General features: G+C 43.1%; 4 protein-coding genes across 21 annotated transcripts; 3 read left to right on the forward strand and 1 right to left on the reverse strand.

Annotated features, from left to right (window-relative positions):
* The first annotated feature begins 1,445 nt into the window (after positions 1-1,445).
* On the forward strand, positions 1,446-5,561 carry LOC139300408 (keratin, type I cytoskeletal 13-like). Of its 11 annotated transcripts, none has more exons than XM_070923500.1 (7): positions 1,446-1,932; positions 2,875-2,957; positions 3,579-3,735; positions 3,849-4,010; positions 4,402-4,527; positions 4,602-4,825; positions 5,325-5,561. In XM_070923500.1, the coding sequence occupies exons 1-7, from the start codon at positions 1,492-1,494 to the stop codon at positions 5,482-5,484; spliced, it is 1,353 nt and encodes a 450-aa protein (XP_070779601.1). In that variant the 5' UTR covers positions 1,446-1,491; the 3' UTR covers positions 5,485-5,561. The 11 variants fall into 11 exon arrangements, with proteins under 11 accessions (XP_070779601.1, XP_070779602.1, XP_070779592.1 ...); XM_070923501.1 differs by having other exon boundaries at positions 4,602-4,824; positions 5,369-5,561; XM_070923491.1 differs by having other exon boundaries at positions 1,449-1,932; positions 5,364-5,561.
* Positions 5,562-8,199: 2,638 nt separating this feature from the next.
* Positions 8,200-11,880, forward strand: LOC139300414 (keratin, type I cytoskeletal 13-like). Of its 8 annotated transcripts, XM_070923512.1 has the most exons (8): positions 8,200-8,646; positions 9,233-9,315; positions 9,602-9,758; positions 10,010-10,171; positions 10,815-10,940; positions 11,042-11,256; positions 11,487-11,489; positions 11,670-11,880. In XM_070923512.1, the coding sequence occupies exons 1-8, from the start codon at positions 8,242-8,244 to the stop codon at positions 11,806-11,808; spliced, it is 1,290 nt and encodes a 429-aa protein (XP_070779613.1). In that variant the 5' UTR covers positions 8,200-8,241; the 3' UTR covers positions 11,809-11,880. The 8 variants fall into 8 exon arrangements, with proteins under 8 accessions (XP_070779613.1, XP_070779610.1, XP_070779611.1 ...); XM_070923509.1 differs by lacking the exon at positions 11,487-11,489 and having other exon boundaries at positions 11,042-11,262; positions 11,658-11,880; XM_070923510.1 differs by lacking the exon at positions 11,487-11,489 and having other exon boundaries at positions 11,042-11,262.
* A 4,229-nt stretch (positions 11,881-16,109) lies between these two features.
* LOC139300410 (keratin, type I cytoskeletal 13-like) lies at positions 16,110-19,672 on the forward strand. The gene is made up of 7 exons (XM_070923505.1): positions 16,110-16,496; positions 17,707-17,789; positions 17,944-18,100; positions 18,177-18,338; positions 18,596-18,721; positions 18,874-19,094; positions 19,479-19,672. The coding sequence occupies exons 1-7, from the start codon at positions 16,110-16,112 to the stop codon at positions 19,570-19,572; spliced, it is 1,230 nt and encodes a 409-aa protein (XP_070779606.1). The 3' UTR covers positions 19,573-19,672.
* Positions 19,673-22,271: 2,599 nt separating this feature from the next.
* Positions 22,272-25,844, reverse strand: LOC139300411 (keratin, type I cytoskeletal 13-like). The gene is made up of 7 exons (XM_070923506.1): positions 25,458-25,844; positions 24,177-24,259; positions 23,866-24,022; positions 23,628-23,789; positions 23,245-23,370; positions 22,850-23,070; positions 22,272-22,465 (listed from the first exon to the last, which is right to left on the reverse strand). Exons 1-7 carry the CDS (start codon positions 25,842-25,844, stop codon positions 22,372-22,374), a joined length of 1,230 nt encoding a protein of 409 aa, XP_070779607.1. The 3' UTR covers positions 22,272-22,371.
* Positions 25,845-26,633: the final 789 nt, after the last annotated feature.

Consider the following 26,633-nt stretch of genomic DNA (forward strand, 5'->3'; position numbering starts at 1 on the left):
AACAAAGGTTTACACGCCTCTTAAACAAACACATTCATGACTATAAAAGAGAAAGTTCTGGGAGTTGTACATGCATGTCAGTTTTCCCTGCAGCCAGAGAGCAGCAGCTACACATGATGGGAACACGCCTGCAGCAGAATACCACGCAGACACACCCACGCTGCAGTAAACCTGCAGAGCACTGAGATTGCTCCCGGATGCATTAACACATGCAGTCAATCTTTTGATGTTTGTCTCAGTTTGAGCCTCTCGTGTAATCGCTGTTATGACATTATAAAATTCCCATTAATGTTTCACGTAGACAGTGTAGTGGGACTCACAGTTGGAGCTCTTCAGCTTTGATCTGTATGAAACTGTCCTGGTTGAATCTCACTGCTGAGAAAACAGATTAAAATCTGCAGCTTAAATCAGTTCACTTTGAACTTTATTTCAGGAGCATCCACGTTCTGTTAACAACTACAACAGCAAAGCTGTCGCACTGGTGGTCAGAACATATGAACCTATATGATTGTTACACAGTTTCTGTGTACTGCGTATTTTGACTGAACATTAAAGGCCTGAAAGTGATGGGATGCTGCATGAACAAGATATTTCTGCCACTTAGAAGCGTCACATGAGAGATTTCTGTTATTGTGTTTTTAAACTTTTCTCACTGGTTTAAAAATGATAATTTAAACTGTTAAACTCTTAGCAACAGTACCTGATGTGAAGCAGTGCATCTAGAATCAAAGCTGCATCTCACTTGTTTGCAGAAGCTGGTAATGATTAAGTTTTGTTAAATCCTTCACAGCACCTTTAAGTACAATAATCTCTCTTAAGCTCTGTGGCTCTCATGAATCCTCCATGCAAGGCGAACAGTTTCACTGGTCAGCCGCCCCTCCCTGCCTCCCTCCCTGCTTATTGTCAGCTCTGTTTAGTCAATATGAGGCAGCTGACAAAGACTTATTCTAACCAAACAAGTGGTTTCCTCTTTAAGCCAGTTTGGCTCCTGCTTCACGACACAATAACCTGCTGCCAAGAGTTACTCAACGCTGCACTCACACACCAGCTGTAATAACGGATTGTGGTTATCCTGAGCAAGGTTTTCCAGCTGCTGATAGATTGGATGTGGTCTTTCATGCTGAGAGTGAACTTTAAATCTAAATGTCATGCAGGTCTGAACTCATCCTGCAGAACTTAATGTGCTGTAATCTTTTGATTAAGTGAGAGATTCCTCGGCATGTAAATGAAGGTACAGGCGATGCGTGGATTCCACATTTCTCAGACACACCCACAGCCATTAACCTTCCTGCTGAGTTAAACAAGGACAGGTGTCTCCTCCCAGGCTTGGCATGAGGTAGCCATCCTTCCCTCCTCCAACTCCCCCAACTCCTCCTCCTCCTCACAAACTCATCTAACAGTATAAAAAATCAGCTGCACTCGGAGCTCTTCACTTTCTCCTCCTCAGCTGAAGCAGAAAGACAGCCTCCTTTACCTTCATCAGCACTCAAAATGTTATCCTATAGCTCCAGGTCATCTGGTGGTGGTGGAGCCTACATGGGCAGCAGTAGGTCCATGTACGGTGGAGCTGGAGGCTCTCAGGTCAGAATCTCTGGTGCCTCCTCCATGTTTAGCAGCGGCGGTGGAGGAGGTGGAGGAGGCTATAGTTTCAGCTTCGGTGGCGGAGCAGGTGGAGGTGGAGGTGGAGGTGGAGGTGGCTTTGGCTTTGGCAGCGGCGGCGGTGGCGGTGAAACGGACATCACTGCCAACGAGAAGGCCACCATGCAGAACCTGAACGACCGTCTGGCCACCTACCTGGAGAAGGTCCGCAAGCTGGAGGCAGCCAACAGTGACCTGGAGCTGAAGATCAGGCAGTTTCTGGAGAGCAAGACCTCCCCCTCCTCCAGAGACTACAGCGCCTTCTACGCCACCATCGCAGACCTGCAGGGCAAGGTAGGCTCACCTGTGACACGTGGACCCCCAAATCTTTGTGCATCAAACCACAGCAGCTACCTGTCATCACCTGACACTTTCTATCATCCAACCAGAAGTATGAATGAGCACTGAAGTCATGTGAGCTTCCATCTCAGCTGTAATTTATAAAAGTAGCTTTGATCTTAATATGAAAAGATGGTGATAATGATGCTCTCAGACACTGTGTGGCCACTTTAGTAGGTACACCTGTTCAATCCAACAACAGCTCTGCCGTGACATCGGTCTCAGTGAACTTCATGTTTCGGTTGACATTGTCGGTGACATGTTTATTACTGAGGTCATAATTAACTGGACGATAGATGTTATAGCAGAGCTGTTGTGTTGGACAACAACAAAAGCAGCAGATTTTCGAGGAAATAGTTGTGCAAAACAATAAAAGAAGCAAGAGACAGAATGACTGACAGCTGACATTAAACGTAGAAGCTGCAGCGGCTGAACGTGGCTCTCTCAGTCTGTCGAACAGGAACTGCCTGAAGAAACAGCAGCGTTGTTTTAGAAAAGACAAAGTTAAGAAAAGTCACATGTCGTCAGGCTGTTTCTGTTGACGGAGGTCTGATCATGAGATCAGAAGATACTGAACTTCAGTATCACAAACAGAACAAATCCAACAGCTGATAAATGCAAATCTACCCCTTAAACTTTACTCTTAAAGTCCAATTGAAGTTAAATTGCATGTTTTCCTCTGCAGCGTTTACATCACATGTCCTGTGTTCTCCTTCAAGATAAAATCAGAAACCAAAAGAGAGAAATTTACATTAGATTATTTGGTTTTGGTCATGATGGCGCCCCCTATGTTTGAATTAGTTTGCTAGCATACAGCTACTTCTCCGTCTCCGTTGATGGAGAACTTACTAATAAAATATTTGTCAAAATGCATTTCTTTCCTCTTTTATCTCACAGATCCAGGACGCTACCAAAATGAACGGTGGCATCTACCTCTCCATCGACAACGCCAAGCTGGCTGCCGACGACTTCAGGCTCAAGTTAGTGAATAAATTCATTAATAAGTTGCTACGAGTAACGTTGAAATAAAACATGGTTTACACAGTCTGGAGACAGTCGATGGTACAAATACTTATTTAATAATCTTTTGAATAAACTGTGAACTTCTTGTTCTGTTAGCGACTAAGCTAAGCTAACAGGGAGAGCTTTATTTTCCCTCTTCAATGACTTTTTTAAAAATGTATTTATTGAACGAAATGGTGGACAAAATATCAGAGAGACTAAATAGAACAGTGGAGGGAAAATAGAGGGAGCTATTGTGACTGACTAGCACTAGCGTGTTAGCGGTTAGCTTGCCACCTACAGTAGTTCACCAACAATAATTTCTTGTGGAAAAACAGAGAGAGAAATTTGGATTGTTTCCATCAAATTCAATTTAATCTTTATTAGTCCACACCTGGTGGCCATTAGAGGAACTGCAGCTTGAGGCAACAACCATCACCCCGGGTGACCCTGTTGAGAGCAAATGACATCAAGCTCTTATCTTTTGATTGAATTAGCTTCTTTTTAGGAGTTATTTCAAACACATGTTCATTCTTCCCTCTCTGTTTTCATCCTTTGCCTTAACAGATTTAGAAATGAAAGCTTTGTCCTCTCTGCAGGTTTGAGAACGAGCTGGCCATGCGTCAGTCGGTGGAGGCCGACATCGCCGGGCTGAGGAGGGTCCTGGACGAGCTGACCATGAGCCGGACCGACCTGGAGATGCAGATCGAGGGCCTGAGGGAGGAGCTGATCTTCCTCAAGAAGAACCACGAGGAGGTCAGAGGGCTCTCAGAACTTATAAAGCGGATCCGCTTAAAACTACACAAAATAGGTTTACATTCAAGATTCAAGGGGTCAATAGGTCAAGTCTGTCCTGTGTCTCTTTGTAGGAGCTGCTGGCGATGCGAGCTCAGATGAGCGGTCAGGTGAACGTGGAGGTGGATGCCGCTCCAGGACAGGACCTGAATAAGATCATAGAGGAGGTCAGGGAGCACTACGAAGCTGTCGCTGCCAAAAGCCGCAAAGAACTGGAGGGCTGGTTCCAGGCAAAGGTAAGGAGAAAACCAAAGATCAGGAGTTTGAACACATTCATTTCATGTTAAACAAACCTTTGTTTTATAGACATGTCTAATAGTTATTTTGCTACCTTAATAAATTACGGTTGATTGGTCAGGCAGGCTCCCCACGCTAGCTAGCTATCAGTAGTAACTGTGTCATTTAGCTATTTACCACACGGACAGCGAATATTCATGTTTCTTTTACGCCTCAAATCTCAGCTTTTCTACATGTCCCTGTTCCCTGCTGCTGTGTGAGGGCGTGGCCTTAGCTCGCGGTGCTTGTTGATGCAATGTTGGTCTGATGTAAACCTGCTAAACATCAGCATGTTAGCGTTGTCGCTGCGCACATGTTATGACCATGCTGTTATTTCTGTCCTCTACACAGACAGAAGCGTTGAACAAAGAAGTCGCTGTCAGCACAGAAACCCTCCAGACGTCCAAGTCTGAGATCACAGAGATCAAACGAACGCTGCAGAGCCTGGAGATCGAGCTGCAGTCACAGCTCAGCATGGTGAACATCACATCTCATCACATCACGTCTTTGTGAGGTAACAAACAAACTGAACCGGCTCCTCTCTCCTGCAGAAAGCGTCTTTGGAGTCCACCCTGAATGAGACTCAGAGCCGGTACGCCATGCAGCTGGCGGGTTACCAGAGCCAGGTGATGGGGCTGGAGGAGCAGCTGATGCAGCTGAAGGCCGACCTGGAGAGACAGTCCCAGGAGTACCAGGCGCTGCTGGACATCAAGACCAGACTGGAGATGGAGATCGCCGAGTACAGGAGGCTGCTGGACGGAGAGGCCAGCAGCAGGTGAGAGATCTTTATTTATCTGAGGATTAAAGGGTTGTTCAAAGAACCTGGACTATATCCAGGAAAATGATCTGATGTGATCTTTCTTTCAATTCTGGGTTTTTACCTTCAAAATACAAAAAGGAAATTCACAAAACACGGACATCACATTTTACCATTTATCCACTTAAACAACACTCTCAGACTAAACTCAAGAAAATCACATTATTTTAAGGTTAAATTCTGGGTTTTATTACCTGTAAATCAATGAGTTTCAACAAACGTTTTCAACTAATAACACCATAAATAAATACAATTAAATACTTTTTGTATCAAATTTGATCAGAAAATAGCTGACTAGACATTTTAAAACTACAGAAATTGTAGCTTCAAGAGGAAAAAATGAATTGGGAGATTAGCTGCGAATAAGCAATGAGAATGTAGAAATGTAGAAATGTCATATTAATGTGACGGTGAGATAAGTAAAAATCTGCCTGTGCTGTTTGTCTCTCTCCTGCAGCTTGTCCATCTCCTCCTCCTCCTCCTCCTCCACCATGGACACCTCCTCCTCCTCCTCCTCCACCACCACCACCAAACAGAAAATAATCACCATCGTAGAGGAGGTGGTGGATGGGAAGGTGGTGAGCTCCTCTACAGAGACCATCAGTAAAGACATGTGAGCAGCAGGAGGGGGGGCGCACTCACAACAAGAAATAAACACGCAAATAAAAGTCCGCTGAGGTTCTTCAAAATAAAACGCTGTCTGTTGTGTCTTCTTTTCAAACTGTCTGACGTTGCAGTTCCTCTATTGGCCACCAGGTGCTGCTGCTGCACTGAAAGGTTAATGAGGGACTGAAATAAAATAGTTAATAATAATGATAATACATTTTATTTATACAGCAATTTATAGAAAAATAAACAAAGTTATAAGGTGCTTTACATGGTTGCACCGAGATTTAAAACCTTTCAGAACTGTAATGAAATAAAATCAATGAATAATAATACAAAAATAAAATGGAATAAAACGATGACCTGAGTCCTGGTGCCTCACATGTTCATAATGGCTGTTTAATATCTTATTAATTCATTCTGGTGCAGAGCATAGAAGACATTTTGTCCTTTTTCAAAAAAGTTTTCACGTACGAGGAATTTGTTTTGGTGAACAAGAATAGAAAGAAAAGGCAAACACCGCAAAAGTCAAGAAACATAAATATAAAATCAAGAAATTGACAATAAAATAGAAAAATATTATAAACATATAGAGAACATGTGTGTCTGTTTTTTCAGATTGTTTCATGTGCAGAATTTTTAGAGGCTTGAAAATATCCTGATTTCACACAAAAAAATGCTTTAAGTTGTAAAAACATAAACGTAGTTTTGTGTGACAGAAATATACATATTTTTCTTTTTTATCCCTTAAATCACCTGGTGTCCCCTCAGGCTGTTTTATAGCATATTCAAATGAACCTTTATTTTAATATTGTATGGAAACAAAACATGCAGTCTGACAGTCCACCTAACTGGAACCTTTGTTTTTTACATCCGCTGTGCTAACCTGGGTTTTATTTAATAAAACTCCTCCATCTATAAACCTGCAGTCAGTCGGAGTTAATCTTTCACTTTAAAGCAGCCTCGGGCTCATTTACCTGTACATCAACACTGAAGGAAGCCATGTAACCATGGCAACGGCCACTGAAGATTTACCTGTGACGTGCGTGACGATCCCAGTTTGAAACAGCAGCTCATAAAAACACACCGACCGTCTTTGCTGTCACACTGAGGCAGCAGATTACACTCAGTCAATTCATTTCAATTGAATTGGTGAGATCAGTGATAGTAAAGTGTAGTGGCTGTTGGTCCATAATCACGACCAAAGCTGAAATCAAAAGGCCTCTGATGCACCATGTGGTGGTGCGCTGCACAGGAAATACATGCCTACATATACAAAAGCCAAGTAAACTAAAACTACAGCAAACATACATCTAGTCTAAATACAGCAAAAATGTAGAATAATCAAATACTACAAATATAAAATAAAACAACACATAAACGAATAAATGGCTCCTACAGCAAGACGTCCGACAGAGCTGACCTTTGAGGGAACAGAGTCTTTTGAAAGTGAAACCGCTCCACCACAGTTTGGTGGGTAGCTGACAGTCGATTAAGCTGTGTGAACTGAGCGAACTTTGCTAACAGACAGTTAGTTAACTGACAGCTAGCATGCGCAGAGAGTTTTCCCTTTTAAGGAAAACTTTATTGAATCAAAATGATGCTCAATCCTGTATGAATGACTCCAAACTAAATGGAACAGTTGGCAGATATATAGTATGTACTACAGCTGTAGTTCCTAGTTACTTTTCAAATTAAGATATTACATTAGAAAATGTGTGATCTGCTTATAAATTTGGTTCAAGTTCCAGATAACGGAACACAGAAACACGACAACTAGACCTGCGGAGATGAAGCGGTGTCTGTACCGAAACAGGAAGCAGGCGAGTGAATGGGAAGGTCAGGCAGCAGGGAACAGGTGTGTGGATGGGTGGGGCAGTCAGGTGATGATGCGGAAAGGAGGCATAGTTGGAGAACGGTACGGAATGGGTTTGAGGAGGTGGAGATGTGGATGGAGGGAGGGACAGAGAGGCACAATGTGACACCCGACTGGGTGGGGCCCGACCCCAACAAGCTAATGTTACACTATCACAAATCTTTCCCTGAAAAGGAACAGAGAGAGTTAGAGGTTGGACGTACATAAGAAGTTAGATGAAGATTCATTAATGGGTTAATGTCATAGATTACATGTGTGCTTTTTTCCCACAAAACATTCCACAAAACATTTGTCACCATAAACCAACTCCAGAGTAAAGGACAGCGGCGTCTCATGTCCTGTTTTGTCACAGCAAACAGAGCCTGAATGAGGATCTGGCACAAAGAACTTCATTGTTTGCTTGCACAATAAAAGAAGAGAGAGGGGGGTCTGAATGTGGACCTGCAGGGCCCACAATAACACACCGCTCAGAGAGAACAGGTCTGAACATGCAGAGAGGAATCCAGGTGGATGGCAGACCGAGGAGGGTCGAGGGTCTTTAGACGTTTGAAATCTGAAGCAGATTAGATAAAACTAGATTCCATCAGGTTACAGAGGGGGAGATACACCTGAGCAAACGCCATGATTGAGTCACCTGAAGGACATTTTCAGATAGCAGAACAAACAGAAGTTCTGGATGTGATATCATTGTGTAACAGACGTATACTTTACATTCCTGCTGTGATTCGTCTGTTTGTCATGTGGCTCAGCCTGTTTGTGTCTCTAGCCTTGCAGCGTGCAGCGGGGGCTGGACCCTGAACCCCTCCCCCACTTTCAAGAGGCATAAAAGGAGCTGGATCCAACCTCACCTTCATTCTCTCCTCTCCATCCAGAGTTGGCAGACACCTCCACCATGACTTCCTCCTATGCTCGCTCCGTCAACTTTTCTGGTGGAAACCGTCTCGGCTCCATGAGGTCCCCCAGCGTGTACGGCGGCGCCGGAGGCTCCGGGGTCCGCATCTCCAGCATGAGCGCTCCCAGAAGCTTCTCCTCTGCAGGTGCAGGGTTTTCTGCCTCTGGTGCTGGTGCTGGTGGCGGCTTCAATCTGTCTGACGCCGTCGACGTGTCCAGCAACAAGAAAATGGCCATGCAGAACCTCAACGACCGTCTGGCCACCTACCTGGACAAGGTGCGCAAGCTGGAGCAGGCCAACACCGACCTGGAGCTGAAGATCAGGCAGTTCCTGGAGAACAAGACCAAACCTGAGGGCCACGACTGGGCCGCATTCAAGGTCGTCATTAGCGACCTGCAGGACAAGGTGAGACCAGATTCTGATTCTGTACTTAGGTTTGTCTCCATCATAAGGTCAGACCAGGCACAAAAGAAAGATTAGAGGGAGATCATGTGAAAATATTTAGACAACAATGCTGCCTGAAACTGAAGATGCTCCGTTTGTCTGAACACTAAGTTTTTGTACAGTCTCCGAGGCAGACAGACATGAGGCGTTGTTTCCTGCAGGATGAATACAGGTGCAGCCACACCCAGAACACACCGAGGCCACCAGCAACACTCCAGCTCTAGTTTTGCATGATGTGTGCACAAGAACAGGAGACCACTGAAACGTTGAGGGAATATTTGACTTATATTTGCATATGTTTTAAATCGGTTGTGTAGCTGCTTCACAAACTTTGTTCACTGTCGCGTTCACATTGAAACTGGAGGGCAGGCAGTAACTGAATCCAAAACTAAAACTTCTCTTTAATTTATAGTCTAAAATAGGTGTCTGCCGCTTCCTTTCCTTTAAAAAGTGTTTGTCTTTGAGTCTCACTACAAGTTCCATTTAGAGAGTGGAGACGGTAAACTACATCCTTTCTAAATCTGTATTTCTTCTTCTTGTGTTTCAGATCTTCCATGCCACCCGTATTAACGGATCTCTCTACCTGGCCATCGATAACGCCAAGCTGGCTGCTGATGACTTCCGGGTCAAGTGAGTATACGAGCACTGGACGTTCACATCACAAACAACTGCAACTCAAATCTGGTTTCAACATGTAAATCTGATGTATGTCATAAAACTATATGGCGAAGTGTCCTATCCGTCACAGTGAGCTGGTTTTTCACACCAACCTCCTCTGTAAGACGTTTAGTCACAATGACCACGAGAGGTCCTTCACGTGTTTGAATGCTGTGGTTTGTTTGGTGAGGGCAGTCTCTGTGATGGCTCCATGTTTTGGATAAAGTTAATTTGATTGATGTTGCCGGTTGGTGTGCAGGTTTGAGAACGAGCTGGCCATGCGTCAGTCGGTGGAGGCCGACATCGCCGGGCTGAAGAGAGTCCTGGATGAGCTGACTCTGGGAAGATCTGACCTGGAGATGCAGATCGAATCGCTGAGGGAGGAACTCATCCAGCTCAAAAAGAACCACGAGGAGGTGGGCACGAAACTGCAAACTAACTTTGGTTAACATTAGCCTTTCTGTATTTCAACCAATCACATTTGATGAATAACTAGATCAAATTCAAAGTCTTCAAACTGCTGATTTTGTCTCAAGACCTGATTCAATTTAAAAGGATATGAAAGAGAGAGAAGGAAATGATAAAAACTTGATAAACAGCTTAAAAACGTATTGTTTATCATTGTCATCGACTTATTTCTCTTCGGCCTGGATGTATTTTCCTGCAGGACCTGCTGGCTCTGCGGGCCCAGGTGGGAGGTCAGGTGAACGTGGAGGTGGACGCTGCTCCTCAGCAGGATCTGTCTGCCGTCATGGCCGGAATCAGAGAACACTACGAGACTGTCGCCAACAAGAACCGCAGAGACCTGGAGACCTGGTTCAATGCCAAGGTGAGCGATATAAACCATCTGATGGCAGCCTCTTAACGTAATTGTGACAGACTGATATCAAAGCAAACGACCCTCCAAGTGTTCTTTAAGCCTTAATGTCTGATGATGATTTTAAACATCCTTACCAAGAAACCCGTCTGGGGGAAATTACATTCCTCTACCTTCATGTGGAGAATATAGTCCTTTAGTAAACCCTTTGTTTCCAGAGAAAAGTTGGGTGTTTCCCCATTCACTTCAATACAGTTAGGATTTTTCTAGCAGCATCTAATGGCTACTAGTGGAACTGCAGCCTAAAACACCTAAGCAGTAATTTTAAGTCATAGTTCTGACTTACTATAGCACTACTTTTTCGTAATTTTTCATACACAAGACAATATAAAGACTACAAAATTGTATATATTTTTAAATCACCACAGGCCAAACTTAAAACAAAGTGAACATTTATAAAGTTTAGAAAAGTCCATTAAGTCCTGAGCAATAAAAAGGTAGTGAAGTAGGTGACACACAGTAGAGTGGGTTAGGGTGAGATGGGTTAGAGTGTCATCTGCATACATGTTGATTTATGAGCAGTTTCAAATCGCACTCCTCTCCCTCAGGCGGGATTTCTGACATGTTTTCTTTGTTTTTTTTGTTGTTTTTGTAGTCTGATGACCTCAATAAGGAGGTCGCTGTGAGTACAGAGTCTCTTCAGTCATCACGCTCCGAGATCACAGAGGTCAAACGCTCGCTGCAGAGCCTGGAGATCGAGCTCCAATCTCAGCTCAGCATGGTGGGTTTCTATTATGTCCTATTACATTATATTACCGTTTACCTTTTTCATGAATCAATACAGTCTCTAAATCTCCTCACACTGTTTCTTCTGCCCTTCAGAAAGCCTCTTTGGAAGGAACGCTCGCTGACACCCAGAGCCGCTTCGCCAACATGCTGGGAGGTTACCAGAGGCAGGTGTCTGCTCTGGAGCAGCAGCTGGCCCAGCTGAGAGCCGACCTGGAGCGTCAGGGACAAGAGTACCAGGTACTGCTGGACATCAAGACCAGATTGGAGATGGAGATCGCCGAGTACAGGAGGCTGCTGGACGGAGAGCTGTTCACGTGAGTGAACCAATAATAGTAAAACCTTTTTAGTACAGAACCTTTCAAAAGAAATAACACAAGTTACAACTTCCAAATAATACTATAACTACAAATAACAATTTGCATTTACAATACAACTAACACAATAAATATAATAAGTATACTTTACAACTTAATGAAAAGCAAATTCAATGCAGATGTTTATCTTATATTATGAATAACAAGACCCTGGTGGCCTGCAGAGGGTTTCAAACTGTGAAACCAGTGAGACCAGTGAAAATGACAAATAGCTGAAGTCAAAGGTCAAAAATATTTATTTATAATTCAGAAATGAAGGTATTAAATAATCACACATGACATTAATTTTACACTCATTTTAATCACTCATGGTAAGTTTGTACATGCTTCATTAGACTGTCTATCAGAGCAATGACAGCTGACAGGACTTGTTTGTTTTCCTGCAGCCCGTCTACAACCACTTCAACCACAACTCGTAAAGTGCTGATCGTCACCAAGGAGATCACAGAAGACGGAGAGATCAGCTCTGAAACTCATGAGATGTGAGACAACAAACACCTGTCAACATGCTGCCAACCGTTCGCAGAAATACAATAAAATACTTCTGATGAACTGAAACATGTGTATTTTCTGTGTATTATTCGGTTTTAAGTTGCTCTCAATGTTACACGCAGTTCCAAGAGAAATGAGGATGGAAATCGACATTGACAACAAAGCTGAAAAAAACCAAAACAGAACTATAATGTTGGTGGAAAAACATAGGTGTATATATATATAGTAAATAGTATATTTTACAACAATAAACATCATATATGTGTATATATATGTATGCATATGTACAAATGCATATATATATATACACGAGTACAATCGTAAATATTTAAGATTTACAATAAAAGATGTAAAATAATAAATATTTCTGTTTTAAAATGAAAAGAGCCGATCAGTATTTAAAACAAAGAGGATGAAAGTGCAAATATAATATATATAACACAGTATTTATCTAAACATAGTTTATTTATGAATCACTTTTTTGAGCGTTTCTGATGGTCGTCTAGTGGACAAGGTCAACAAGGTGATGCATCAAAGAGTGGAAATACTCTGTTACAAGTAAAAGTATCAAGTATAAGTATCAACATAAAAAGTAAAGTAAAAGAATAATATATATTTTATCACTGTCATGTTGCAGCTCATTTGAATGACTTAATATTTGGTAGTTTAATTATGGCTCTGGGGCTGAAATGGTTGTAGTTGTGGACAGACTGGTTCAACTGGTTCTATGGATGCTGGATGCTGGATGCTATCACCAAAATAAAAGCTGAGATAGTGGCGTTTTTTAACCACCAGGTGGAGACAAAGACCAAAATGTGGAGTCTGAAATTCGTCGACACTAAACGACTAAAATCACTTTCAATTTGTTGGCAAATGTTCCAGTTTTTAAGACATTTCGAGTCAAATGAAAGTAAAAGTAGTTACGAACTACATTTCACAGTGGCCCTTTTATTTCCAGTGTGACTTTCTGAACCAGATTTCAGTTTTCTTACCAGAACCATGATAAGAAATTATTAAGGCTCATTGTCCTCAGAAAGCTGATGTGAGCTGGTTTGCTGTGCTCTGAATGTGGGATTAGAAAGACTAATGCTTCAAATAAATACTAATAGTATTAATAAGGATTGTGGGCAGTGACCTTCAGAGAGGCGTGGCTCAAATCCCACTCGCCGGTATGAACAAACCAGAGGGCGGTAAGTGGATCACGCACCCACATGACTGAAGCTGGAGGCTAAACAAGAAGACATGCAGGCATTAAATATGTAAATCACATGTTGGATGTGGGCGTGTCCTGTGGCAGCTCGCAGACCCGTCGGCTCAGAGTTTGTTTCGTGTTCCCTCAATAAACCTCCACATATTTACTTCCTCGTTTAACATTTGCAAAGACATTTCAAGTGTTCTGGCAAAGTTTTACACATGTAAAAGCTCCATGGATTAAAAATTCATAATGCGAAGAGGAATAACTGAGCAGCTTGATTTAGTTGGAGGCGTCCTGTCAGCTGCTGCAGCTGCTGTAGCTGCAGTACTGCGACTGGCCTCTGATGGCAGCAGAGTGTGTCTGAACCAGTTGAACCAGTCTGTCCACAACTACAACCATTTCAGCCCCAGAGCCATAATTAAACTACCAAATATTAAGTCATTCAAATGAGCTGCAACATGACAGTGATAAAATATATATTATTCTTTTACTTTACTTTTTATGTTGATACTTATACTTGATACTTTTACTTGTAACAGAGTATTTCCACTCTGTAGTTTTGCTACTTTGACGTCAGTGAAGGATCTGAGTACTTCTTCCTCCACTGGCAGTTGGTTTTAGCTCCTTTGAAACTGGGTCTTTATTATTTTACCTTCAATTCCTTCCAACTAAACATCATCACAGGTTTCTGTATTTTAAGATAAAGATAATCACAAAAATTAAAAATTAAATCAAGCAAAATTACTATCACATAACTTTGACCACGAGTCTTTACAATTACGTTATAACATTTTCCAAATAACAATAAAACAACTTCTATTCAACTTTTAAAAACAAATAATATGAGAGACAAAGACTTTTAAATAAGAATCTGGATCAGAAGCAGGTTTTATTTTAAGTGAGGAATTTGCTTTGGTGTCTGATAACAGTCAAAATATATAAAGTAAGAGAAATACAAGTACGCAAAAAGTACATTTACAATAGAAATATGTGCCATACATATTGTACAGTATAGTAAAAAAAGGTTGAATAAGGAATGTGCAGATGTATACGTGTAGAATACGTGTAATAACAAAACAACAAATAACAACTTGTTTTTATTTTGTATTTCACAAGAAGAAAACTAAAATCATTCTGTAAAGAATGAATAATTCTTCTTTTCAAACATCCTCAGATTTGTTTTAAGTCCTGGACTTCAGTCTTTAATCATGTTGTGTTTAATCAAATATGAGCTGACCCCGGGGGCCCCCTGACAGGTAAGAGGGGCCCCTCCCACCAGAGTCCTGTTGCTCCACTGAGGTTTATGCAGGAGTTGATGGGTGTTTGCGGACAGCTCCGTCTGATGTGACGCCTCCTTCTGTGTCCTGAAGGAGCAAAAAGGCTGTAAAGAAGTCACGCTGTGGTGTTCACAGGTCCGACTGGTTCACCAGCTGCTTTTATTAACGGAAGAGTTGAGTAAAAGTTACTCTGAGTGACGTGACGTGTTGTAAACTGGCCACATTTCACTGGTACATTACTGTTCCGGAGTTTAAATATACTTTTATACAGTTAAATTCAACTACTGACATCAAATAGTTCTTCACCTTTTAATTGTTCAGGTCAGGAACACATTTCAGATGATGAACTTAGTCAAACAGCTAATATTTATTGGATCAAAGCAGAACAAGTTAAAGACAGAAACCAGTGTGAATGATTGTAGCAGAACCAACAGCTTCAAATAAAATATCAAGTTTATCAAATTAATTTGTTAAAAAATTCACAAATCTTTTCAATTTGTAAGCATTTTCGTCACTTTCATTTTTATCAAATACGTATTGTTACTCCCACGTGAGGCCACTTTCCTTAAATTATGAATTTTGTGAACACAGTTCTGCTTTCATCGTATCACGACTGTTTTCATAAAATCTGATTTAAATGAATCAAAACACTTCATTTTCAATGCACACACATCATTTGACCCTCTTAGTTTTTCATACTTTTCTTGTAATGTATTTGTTATATAATGTTAAATGTACACAAAATGACAATCTGATCAATAAAAATCACTTTTTGTACAAAACCCTGACTTAACCTTTGCTTTCCCACCCACCTGAGAAAATTTTGACCAGCCACCAACCAAACTCTGTTCAATTATCTGAGCATTTTAGAAAATCACAAAATGATTCCACATTTATCTCTTTATATTAATATCTTTACATGGCCAGCTGTGTCATCATTCTAGTGGTAGCAAAAAAAAATACCTTCTAAAATTAATCATTTATTCATTTTTTGGATAAAAACTGTTGAGTCCTCTAAGGCGGTGGTTCCCAACATGAGAGTCTGGAACCCCAAAGGGGTCGCAAAACAGATTTTTTCTTTCATCTGTGCTGTTTTTTTGTGAAACTGTGGACAGTTTCACCTCTTTAGGCCAATAAAATGTATAAAAATGAGTGTGTTGAGAAGTGAAAATGTCTCTCAGCTGGTAGAAACATTAAACCTTTGGGGAGTTCACTTTGCTTCAGTTTAAAGGATCAGGAGTCAAACAAATGTTGCTCTGATGTGTTTTTGTTACTAAAGTGTCATGAACATGCTGATGAACATGAAGAAGAGCAGCCTTCAGTGTGAGAAACAGGTTTTCAGCTTTGTGACGAGACATTCAGCAGGAAACTCAACGGGTTTTTAAACAGAAAGAGAAGTTCACATTTTAACTTCAGGTTTTAAACCTCCTTCAGTCTCTCTGTGGACAGACCTGTGAGGCCTCTGTGGTCTGACTGGATGTCTGGTCCTCGGGGCTCTGTGAGGACTGACGGGACCAGACCATCAGGTGCAAACAGCTGTCGGGCCCTTGTGAGATGAGGCCCGGAGGCTCAGGGGCCCCTGATGGACAGGGAGCAGAGAAAGTGTTGAGACTTTCTCAAACCAACCCGACCTGCTGGACTTCACCTGTTCAGCTTAGACCTGTTTGCTCTGCAGGCCCTGAGGCCACACTGCCCCCCCCCCCCCCCCCCCGGCATGTTTGGCATCCCAACCTGACCAACCCCCCCCCACCTTTTAAAAGAAGGCGACGTCCCAGCAGCTCTTCACTCTCTGCTCAGAGCCGACGACCAGCCGACCCTCAGCCATGACCTCCTTCTCCAGCCGCAGCAACTACATGTCCTCCTCCTCCCGCCTGGGGAGCATGAGGGCCGGCAGCGTGTACGGAGGAGCCGGAGGGTCTGGAGTCCGTGTCTCCAAGGCCTCCTTCTCCTTCTCTGCTGGTGCTGCTGGTGCTGCTGGTGCTGCTGGTTCCTTCAACCTGTCTGACGCCATCAACGTCTCCGTCAGCGATAAGTCCACCATGCAGAACCTCAACGACCGTCTGGCCACCTACCTGGACAAGGTGCGCAGCCTGGAGAAGGCCAACACCGAGCTGGAGCTGAAGATCAGGAAGTTCCTGGAGAACAAGACCAAACCTGAGGGCCACGATTGCGCCGCATTCAAGGTCGTCATTAGCGACCTGCAGGACAAGGTGAGACCAGAAAGACAGGAAATCTGCAGTTTGAGCGGAAAGGAGCAGATTATACTGACTTTTCTTAGAATTTAGCCTCTCAGGCGGCACATCTTTTCAGACAGGCCTCAACATGTTCAACCAATCAAATGTTGGAGGTGAAGTCCCAAGGTGAAAGGTGCGATTTAGTGATATCTTTAAATGCTCAAAATAATGTATAGAGTCTGGCTGGAGGCTGCTCAGAAGGTTCTCAGGTGGGTGTGGTTGACCACAGCCTGTGAGGCTGAACTCTTGTTCATTTATTTACAGTGTTACACTACAAAAAACATCTAATCAAGTCAGATTAGTCTCTTGTTCAGTCCTAAACATCTTATTTTCTGCCAGTTACCACAAGTCAACTTGAATTTTCTTCGACTGTCATTTTTTATTGGTTCTACTGCAGCAATTTGCATTTTTCTTTCGTCCTTTAGGAGACACACTTTTCTAAAAACTGTTTAAAACAAGTGAATTTGTAGTGGACACTGGTGGAAATGACCCCACCTGAAGATAATGAGACTTTTAGAGCTTAATAATAAACACATCTCACTAATAAGAAAATAAATATTTTGTACTTGATGAAAACATGAAGAAATATTGAATAAACATAAATAAATAATAATATACGACATAAACATGTGTAAACATGAAACAGCTGACTGTTAATGTGTAAATAATCTTCAGTAAATGTGTGCTGAATACTTGCAGTAAAGACTGTTTGAACATGTTTGCAAAACATATTTCAACACTGAGAGAAACCTGTCTGTTAAGTGTGTGTGGGGGGGGGGGTTTACATCAGGGGGGTGTGAGCCTTTTAAACCCCCCTGATCCACCTCTGGATATGAATTGTGTCAAAAAGAAAAAGGAAAGAATAAATAACGTGTTCACAGTTTTAAAAACTTGTTGCATTCTGTAAATTAAAGGTAATGTACACTTGTAAACAAAATGTATAAGATTAATTAGAAATCAGCTAAAATCAGTTGTAATCACTTGACCTGATGAAGCATCTTGAGATCTTTAGCAGAGATTACAGAAATATAAAGCCATGAAGAAGTCAATTAATAAAACAAACGGCAGCACACGTTGGTCGTTTGCTGGTGTTTGGAGCCACCTGGTGGCCACAGAGCTCCACTGGCTGAACGAAGCCTTTTAACTGCCAGTTGTTCACACAGTTTTTCTCTTCCTGTCTGCTCAGATCAGATTCGCGGCTCGTGGAAACGCCGCCCTCGTCCTCGCCATCGACAACGCCAAGCTGGCCACCGACGACTTCAAAGTCAAGTGAGTGTGAGACTTTGTTTCCTTCAACGTCGACTCGTGCGTCACGACCGCAACCTGAAATAATCCCGTTCCATTTGTCTCTTTGTGAGCTCGTTCCACCCGATCCCTTCAACACTCAGGGGACGTTCCTCAACTCAGTTTCCTGTTTCTTCAGGTACGATAACGAGCTGGCCATGCGTCAGTCGGTGGAGGCCGACATCGCCGGGCTGAGGAGGGTCCTGGATGAGCTGACTCTGAGCCGGTCCGACCTGGAGATGCAGTTGGAGAGTCTGAAGGACGAGCTGATCCAGCTCAAGAGGAACCACGAGGAGGTGAGACCAGTGAAACCGGATAGAAGAAGAAATTAAAAGATAAAAAGACAGAAGTGTAACCGGGTTCTTCCTGCAGGACCTGCTGGCTCTGCGGGCCCAGATGGGAGGTCAGGTGAACGTGGAGGTGGACGCCGCTCCTCAGGAGGATCTGTCCACCGTCATGGCCGGAATCAGAGAACACTACGAGGCCGTCGCCACCAAGAACCGCAAAGACCTGGAGACCTGGTTCCAGGCCAAGGTGAGACCACAAAGTTCTGTTTCCTGCTCCCAACCTGGTTGCTGCTGCCCCCTACTGTCCAAAACCTGCTCCAGCTACAGTTACACTTGAACTGCTTGTTCAGGTTGAGTGTAAATGGTTGAATGGTCACATCTTTCTTTCATATTTGACCTGTAAACTGTGATTTGTTCCAGGATGTTTAGCAGATAACTTCATCAGGCTGCTGTCTGATATCCTGATATTTGATCAATAACAATATTGATACTTTTGCTCCACAGTCGGCCGATCTGAGCAAAGAGGTGGCTGTGAGCACTGAGACCCTGTACACGTCCAGGTCTGAGATCGGAGAGATCAGACGAACTCTTCAGACTCTGGAGATCAAACTGCAGGCTCAGATCAGCAAGGTGACAGAACACTCAATGCACTGCACCATATACATACATACATATATATATATATATATATTATATATAGTCTCTATTTTACTGTGAAGTCAAACTGACTGTAACTGTTGGACACAGCTCACCTGACTGTCCTCCCTCTTCCTCCTCAACAGAAAGGAGCTCTGGAGGCGACTCTGGCTGAGACCAGGAGCCGCTACGCCAACATGCTGGCAGGTTTCCAGAGGCAGGTGGGGGCTCTGGAGGAGCAGCTGGACCAGCTGAGGAGCGACCTGGAGAACCAGAGGATCCTGTACGTGGACCTGCTGGACATCAAGACCAGACTGGAGCTGGAGATCGCCGAGTACAGGAGGCTGATAGAGGGAGAGACTCAGAGGTGAGTGGAGGAATCTGTGACTTCAGTGTGTTTTCATACATGTTGCACAGGAACAAGTGGACAAATACTCACAAAACATCTTCTACCAAAGTCCATCGAGTCATTCGTCAGTGTTTACATGATAGTTGCTTCTTACTGACTGTTTTATGGAACATATGAAACATCTGCAGAGTCTGCAGCTATGCTAGCAGCTCTGTGAGGCTGTAGCTAAATGCTAACACAGTGACAATGCTAACATGCTGATGTTTAGCAGGTATAATGTTTACCATGTTCCCCATCTTGGTTTAGCGTGTTAGCATGCTAACATTAACGAATTAGCAGTAAACACAAAGAAAGACAAATCAATAAAAAATAAACGGAATCATTTCTTTTCTGTGTCTGCAGCTCCGTCACCACCACCACCAAGACCACCAGGGTGGTGACCATCGTGCAGGAAGTGGACTCCTCTGGAAACGTGGTGACCAGCACCAGCAGTTAGACCGAAATAACACAGGAAACACCTCCGACCAATCAGATGCTGTAAACTGTGAACTGAGTCTGTCTCAGCTTCTTTAGTAAAAATGAAGTCTGACATCGTTTCTGTGGCTCATGTTCTTTTATTTCACACGGACACATCAGCTGTTTGTTTCACTTCATTAAAGAGAGTCGTTTCTGATGTTCCACTGTTGAGGAGACATTTCAACTTTTTATCTACATCAGGTAGAGATCTTCAGCAGGGACAAAACATTTCCACCAGCATCACATTATATCTCAAACCATGACAATAAACACAGTAATAATAATTAAATTATTATTATTTAATTATATAATACCTAAAAAAGTAAAAATAGAAAAAAAAGGCAAATAAAAGGCAAATCTATTTATACAGTGCATTTCATACCCAAAGTGCTGAAGAAAAGATAAGATAATCCTTTATTGATCACTCAGTGGGGAAATGTGCATTGTTCCAGCAGCACACAGGATAGTGCAATAGAGACATAAGTAGAAAAATAAGATATAATAAATAAAAACAATAAAAAACCTACTAAAACTAAAAAACAACTGTAATTTACAAATTCACAGAAAGAAAGAAATGAAGGTAGAGGGATTATACTGTATTGCACATCGAGGTACACAAGAAACAATACAAGCAGAAAGGCAATGAAACAGAGTAAAAGCAATAAAAAGAATTAAACAAATGACCCAAAAGAGCACAGAATAAAAACACAATGAAACAGATTTGATTTAAAAGAAAATGTATTAAAAGTAATGGTAAACAGCTCGGTCTTTAGCTTGGATTTGAAAGTTGTCAGCATTGTCTCAAGTCTTGGCTCTTCTGGCAGCTTGTTTCACATGTGAGCTGCATAGAAGCTAAATGCAGCTTCAACACGTTTAGTTTTGACTCTGGGAACAGCCAATAATCCAGAACCGGCCAACCCGAGAGGTCTGCAAGGTTCGGACTGGGTCAGGAGATCTGATAGGTATCTTGGACTTGAACCGTTCAGTGATTTATGGACAAGCAAAAGAATTTTGACGTTGATTCTGTGAGAAACTGGTAGCCAACGTAGTGATCTAAGAACTGGAGTTCAATGCTGAGTTTTTTTGTTCCTTGTTATAACTCTGGCAGCCGCATTCTGGATCAGCTGAAGCTGTCTGATTGCTGTCTCAGACAATGGACGCAGTGGTCCAGCCTGCTAGAGATAAAAGCATGCACAAGTTTCTCTAGATCGTGTTTTGATATTAAGTCAGACGGATTTTGTTATTGATTTGATGTGATGTCCAAGATAACATGGAGGTTTCGAGCTTGATTTTTACTCTTCGGGGACTGTTTAGATGAGCACAGACTTTACGTCTTTCTTCATTGGATCCAAAAACAATTACTTCAGTTTTGTCCTCATTTAACTGGACAAAAATTTGCAACATCTAGCTGCAAATTTGTTTAATGCACTGTCCCAGGGAGTCTATTGGACTGTATTCGTTTGATGACATAGATATATATATTTGAGTGTCATCTGCGTACATGTGATATGAAACCATACAATTTTGAATAGTTTCAGATAACGGGATTATGTAAAGATTAAATAACAGAGTTCCGAGAATCGATCCTTGTGGAACTCTGATGAGCAGCTGCCAACTGATACAAAATGGTCTCGAGGGTAGGACTCTCCAATGTCTCGAGGGTAGGACTTCAACCAATTCAACACCGTTTCCGAGAGACCAAACCAAAACTCTGAAGGCAGCGAACCAAGGCAGCACGTGGAGGGTTCGAGATGTGAAACAATTTCTTCAAGAGTTGTGAGGTTTGAAAAGAAAAGTATGACAGAGTGTCAGGGCCACTGTCGAGAGCTCAGAGCAGGAATACAATGCACAGCTCTTTTGTTTTGTCCGAACGGCCCATAAAACAGCTAGATCGGTCTTTTCTTTCTGGGTGGAGCCGCGGTATCGAAGTCCCGCCCACACACCTGCCCGACCCATTCGTGAGCACACCACAGTCAATCACAGCTGTCAATCATGACATCTCACCCCTTTTTATAGCAACACTTCAACAAACATCAGTGTGATAAGAAGTACCTGAAATGACAGAAATCATCTTTGGGAAAAATGTATTTAACGTGTACTTTGATTATTTTTGGCCCACGTCCCAGCCACTAACATGGAGGGGGGCGGGGCTTATGACCTACACTGCAGCCGGCCACCACAGTCCAGTCCTGGACTATAGGATAGGTGGATTCTGGCTGCCTTTCACATCATTTCCCTAAAGTCCTCTGAGCTTTAATGATTTTCTGATGTCATGGCTGAAGTCTGGTCTCAGCTGTCTGCACAAAACCAGGTCCCAGTTGTACTGCATACTGACTCGTGTCATCTGACTGGTTTCATTTTCTCTGATAATAAGATCAGGTGCTTATTGGAGAAAATCTGTGACACATAAAGACTCTCATCTGTTTACTACGACATTACAATTATTAAAAACCTTAATGAAAAAAACTTTATTCTCGAGATGTTTTTTCTCACAAAGACTTATTGTTGTTGTTTAGAGCTTCCTGTGGAAATGTTTTGTCCCTGCTGAAGATCTCTACCTGATGTAGATAAAATGTTGAAATGTCTCCTCAACAGTGGAACATCAGAAACGACTCTCTTTAATGAAGTGAAACAAACAGCTGATGTGTCCGTGTGAAATAAAAGAACATGAGCCACAGAAACGATGTCAGACTTCATTTTTACTGAAGAAGCTGAGACAGACTCAGTTCACAGTTTACAGCATCTGATTGGTCGGAGGTGTTTCCTGTGTTATTTCGGTCTAACTGCTGGTGCTGGTCACCACGTTTCCAGAGGAGTCCACTTCCTGCACGATGGTCACCACCCTGGTGGTCTTGGTGGTGGTGGTGACGGAGCTGCAGACACAGAAAAGAAATGATTTCGTTTATTTTTTATTGATTTGTCTTTCTTTGTGTTTACTGCTAATTCGTTAATGTTAGCATGCTAACACGCTAAACCAAGATGGGGGACATGGTAAACATTATACCTGCTAAACATCAGCATGTTAGCATTGTCACTGTGTTAGCATTTAGCTACAGCCTCACAGAGCTGCTAGCATAGCTGCAGACTCTGCAGATGTTTCATATGTTCCATAAAACAGTCAGTAAGAAGCAACTATCATGTAAACACTGACGAATGACTCGATGGACTTTGGTAGAAGATGTTTTGTGAGTATTTGTCCACTTGTTCCTGTGCAACATGTATGAAAACACACTGAAGTCACAGATTCCTCCACTCACCTCTGAGTCTCTCCCTCTATCAGCCTCCTGTACTCGGCGATCTCCAGCTCCAGTCTGGTCTTGATGTCCAGCAGGTCCACGTACAGGATCCTCTGGTTCTCCAGGTCGCTCCTCAGCTGGTCCAGCTGCTCCTCCAGAGCCCCCACCTGCCTCTGGAAACCTGCCAGCATGTTGGCGTAGCGGCTCCTGGTCTCAGCCAGAGTCGCCTCCAGAGCTCCTTTCTGTTGAGGAGGAAGAGGGAGGACAGTCAGGTGAGCTGTGTCCAACAGTTACAGTCAGTTTGACTTCACAGTAAAATAGAGACTATATATAATATATATATATATATGTATATATATATATATATATATATATGTATGTATGTATATGGTGCAGTGCATTGAGTGTTCTGTCACCTTGCTGATCTGAGCCTGCAGTTTGATCTCCAGAGTCTGAAGAGTTCGTCTGATCTCTCCGATCTCAGACCTGGACGTGTACAGGGTCTCAGTGCTCACAGCCACCTCTTTGCTCAGATCGGCCGACTGTGGAGCAAAAGTATCAATATTGTTATTGATCAAATATCAGGATATCAGACAGCAGCCTGATGAAGTTATCTGCTAAACATCCTGGAACAAATCACAGTTTACAGGTCAAATATGAAAGAAAGATGTGACCATTCAACCATTTACACTCAACCTGAACAAGCAGTTCAAGTGTAACTGTAGCTGGAGCAGGTTTTGGACAGTAGGGGGCAGCAGCAACCAGGTTGGGAGCAGGAAACAGAACTTTGTGGTCTCACCTTGGCCTGGAACCAGGTCTCCAGGTCTTTGCGGTTCTTGGTGGCGACGGCCTCGTAGTGTTCTCTGATTCCGGCCATGACGGTGGACAGATCCTCCTGAGGAGCGGCGTCCACCTCCACGTTCACCTGACCTCCCATCTGGGCCCGCAGAGCCAGCAGGTCCTGCAGGAAGAACCCGGTTACACTTCTGTCTTTTTATCTTTTAATTTCTTCTTCTATCCGGTTTCACTGGTCTCACCTCCTCGTGGTTCCTCTTGAGCTGGATCAGCTCGTCCTTCAGACTCTCCAACTGCATCTCCAGGTCGGACCGGCTCAGAGTCAGCTCATCCAGGACCCTCCTCAGCCCGGCGATGTCGGCCTCCACCGACTGACGCATGGCCAGCTCGTTATCGTACCTGAAGAAACAGGAAACTGAGTTGAGGAACGTCCCCTGAGTGTTGAAGGGATCGGGTGGAACGAGCTCACAAAGAGACAAATGGAACGGGATTATTTCAGGTTGCGGTCGTGACGCACGAGTCGACGTTGAAGGAAACAAAGTCTCACACTCACTTGACTTTGAAGTCGTCGGTGGCCAGCTTGGCGTTGTCGATGGCGAGGACGAGGGCGGCGTTTCCACGAGCCGCGAATCTGATCTGAGCAGACAGGAAGAGAAAAACTGTGTGAACAACTGGCAGTTAAAAGGCTTCGTTCAGCCAGTGGAGCTCTGTGGCCACCAGGTGGCTCCAAACACCAGCAAACGACCAACGTGTGCTGCCGTTTGTTTTATTAATTGACTTCTTCATGGCTTTATATTTCTGTAATCTCTGCTAAAGATCTCAAGATGCTTCATCAGGTCAAGTGATTACAACTGATTTTAGCTGATTTCTAATTAATCTTATACATTTTGTTTACAAGTGTACATTACCTTTAATTTACAGAATGCAACAAGTTTTTAAAACTGTGAACACGTTATTTATTCTTTCCTTTTTCTTTTTGACACAATTCATATCCAGAGGTGGATCAGGGGGGTTTAAAAGGCTCACACCCCCCTGATGTAAACCCCCCCCCCCACACACACTTAACAGACAGGTTTCTCTCAGTGTTGAAATATGTTTTGCAAACATGTTCAAACAGTCTTTACTGCAAGTATTCAGCACACATTTACTGAAGATTATTTACACATTAACAGTCAGCTGTTTCATGTTTACACATGTTTATGTCGTATATTATTATTTATTTATGTTTATTCAATATTTCTTCATGTTTTCATCAAGTACAAAATATTTATTTTCTTATTAGTGAGATGTGTTTATTATTAAGCTCTAAAAGTCTCATTATCTTCAGGTGGGGTCATTTCCACCAGTGTCCACTACAAATTCACTTGTTTTAAACAGTTTTTAGAAAAGTGTGTCTCCTAAAGGACGAAAGAAAAATGCAAATTGCTGCAGTAGAACCAATAAAAAATGACAGTCGAAGAAAATTCAAGTTGACTTGTGGTAACTGGCAGAAAATAAGATGTTTAGGACTGAACAAGAGACTAATCTGACTTGATTAGATGTTTTTTGTAGTGTAACACTGTAAATAAATGAACAAGAGTTCAGCCTCACAGGCTGTGGTCAACCACACCCACCTGAGAACCTTCTGAGCAGCCTCCAACCAGACTCTATACATTATTTTGAGCATTTAAAGATATCACTAAATCGCACCTTTCACCTTGGGACTTCACCTCCAACATTTGATTGGTTGAACATGTTGAGGCCTGGGCTTCGTGGTCACACTAAGTCTAAGAAAAGTCAGTATAATCTGCTCCTTTCCGCTCAAACTGCAGATTTCCTGTCTTTCTGGTCTCACCTTGTCCTGCAGGTCGCTAATGACGACCTTGAATGCGGCGCAGTCGTGGCCCTCAGGTTTGGTCTTGTTCTCCAGGAACTTCCTGATCTTCAGCTCCAGCTCGGTGTTGGCCTTCTCCAGGCTGCGCACCTTGTCCAGGTAGGTGGCCAGACGGTCGTTGAGGTTCTGCATGGTGGACTTATCGCTGACGGAGACGTTGATGGCGTCAGACAGGTTGAAGGAACCAGCAGCACCAGCAGCACCAGCAGCACCAGCAGAGAAGGAGAAGGAGGCCTTGGAGACACGGACTCCAGACCCTCCGGCTCCTCCGTACACGCTGCCGCCCCTCATGCTCCCCAGGCGGGAGGAGGAGGACATGTAGTTGCTGCGGCTGGAGAAGGAGGTCATGGCTGAGGGTCGGCTGGTCGTCGGCTCTGAGCAGAGAGTGAAGAGCTGCTGGGACGTCGCCTTCTTTTAAAAGGTGGGGGGGGGTTGGTCAGGTTGGGATGCCAAACATGCCGGGGGGGGGGGGGGGGGGGGGCAGTGTGGCCTCAGGGCCTGCAGAGCAAACAGGTCTAAGCCGAACAGGTGAAGTCCAGCAGGTCGGGTTGGTTTGAGAAAGTCTCAACACTTCTCTGCTCCCTGTCCATCAGGGGCCCCTGAGCCTCCGGGCCTCATCTCACAAGGGCCCGACAGCTGTTTGCACCTGATGGTCTGGTCCCGTCAGTCCTCACAGAGCCCCGAGGACCAGACATCCAGTCAGACCACAGAGGCCTCACAGGTCTGTCCACAGAGAGACAGAAGGAGGTTTAAAACCTGAAGTTAAAATGTGAACTTCTCTTTCTGTTTAAAAACCCGTTGAGTTTCCTGCTGAATGTCTCGTCACAAAGCTGAAAACTATATATTATTATTATTATTATTATTATTAGGTATTTAGTATTTGTACCACCAGAATGAAGATACACCTGCTTGTGTAGAGGCATTAATATAAGGAGATAAATGTGGAATCAATATATCTAATGTGACACTTTGTGATTTTCTAAAATGCTCAGATAATTGAACAGAGTTTGGTTGTGGTTGGTCAAATTTGTTTGAGGTGGGTCAGGAAGCAAAGGTTACGTCAGGTTTTTGTACAAAAAGTGGTTTTTATTTATCAGATTGTTATTTTGAATAAGTTTTGTAGATATAAAACTATAC

This window comes from Enoplosus armatus, chromosome 17 (genome assembly GCF_043641665.1).
Source record: "Enoplosus armatus isolate fEnoArm2 chromosome 17, fEnoArm2.hap1, whole genome shotgun sequence".
Taxonomy (NCBI): Eukaryota; Metazoa; Chordata; class Actinopteri; order Centrarchiformes; family Enoplosidae; genus Enoplosus; species Enoplosus armatus.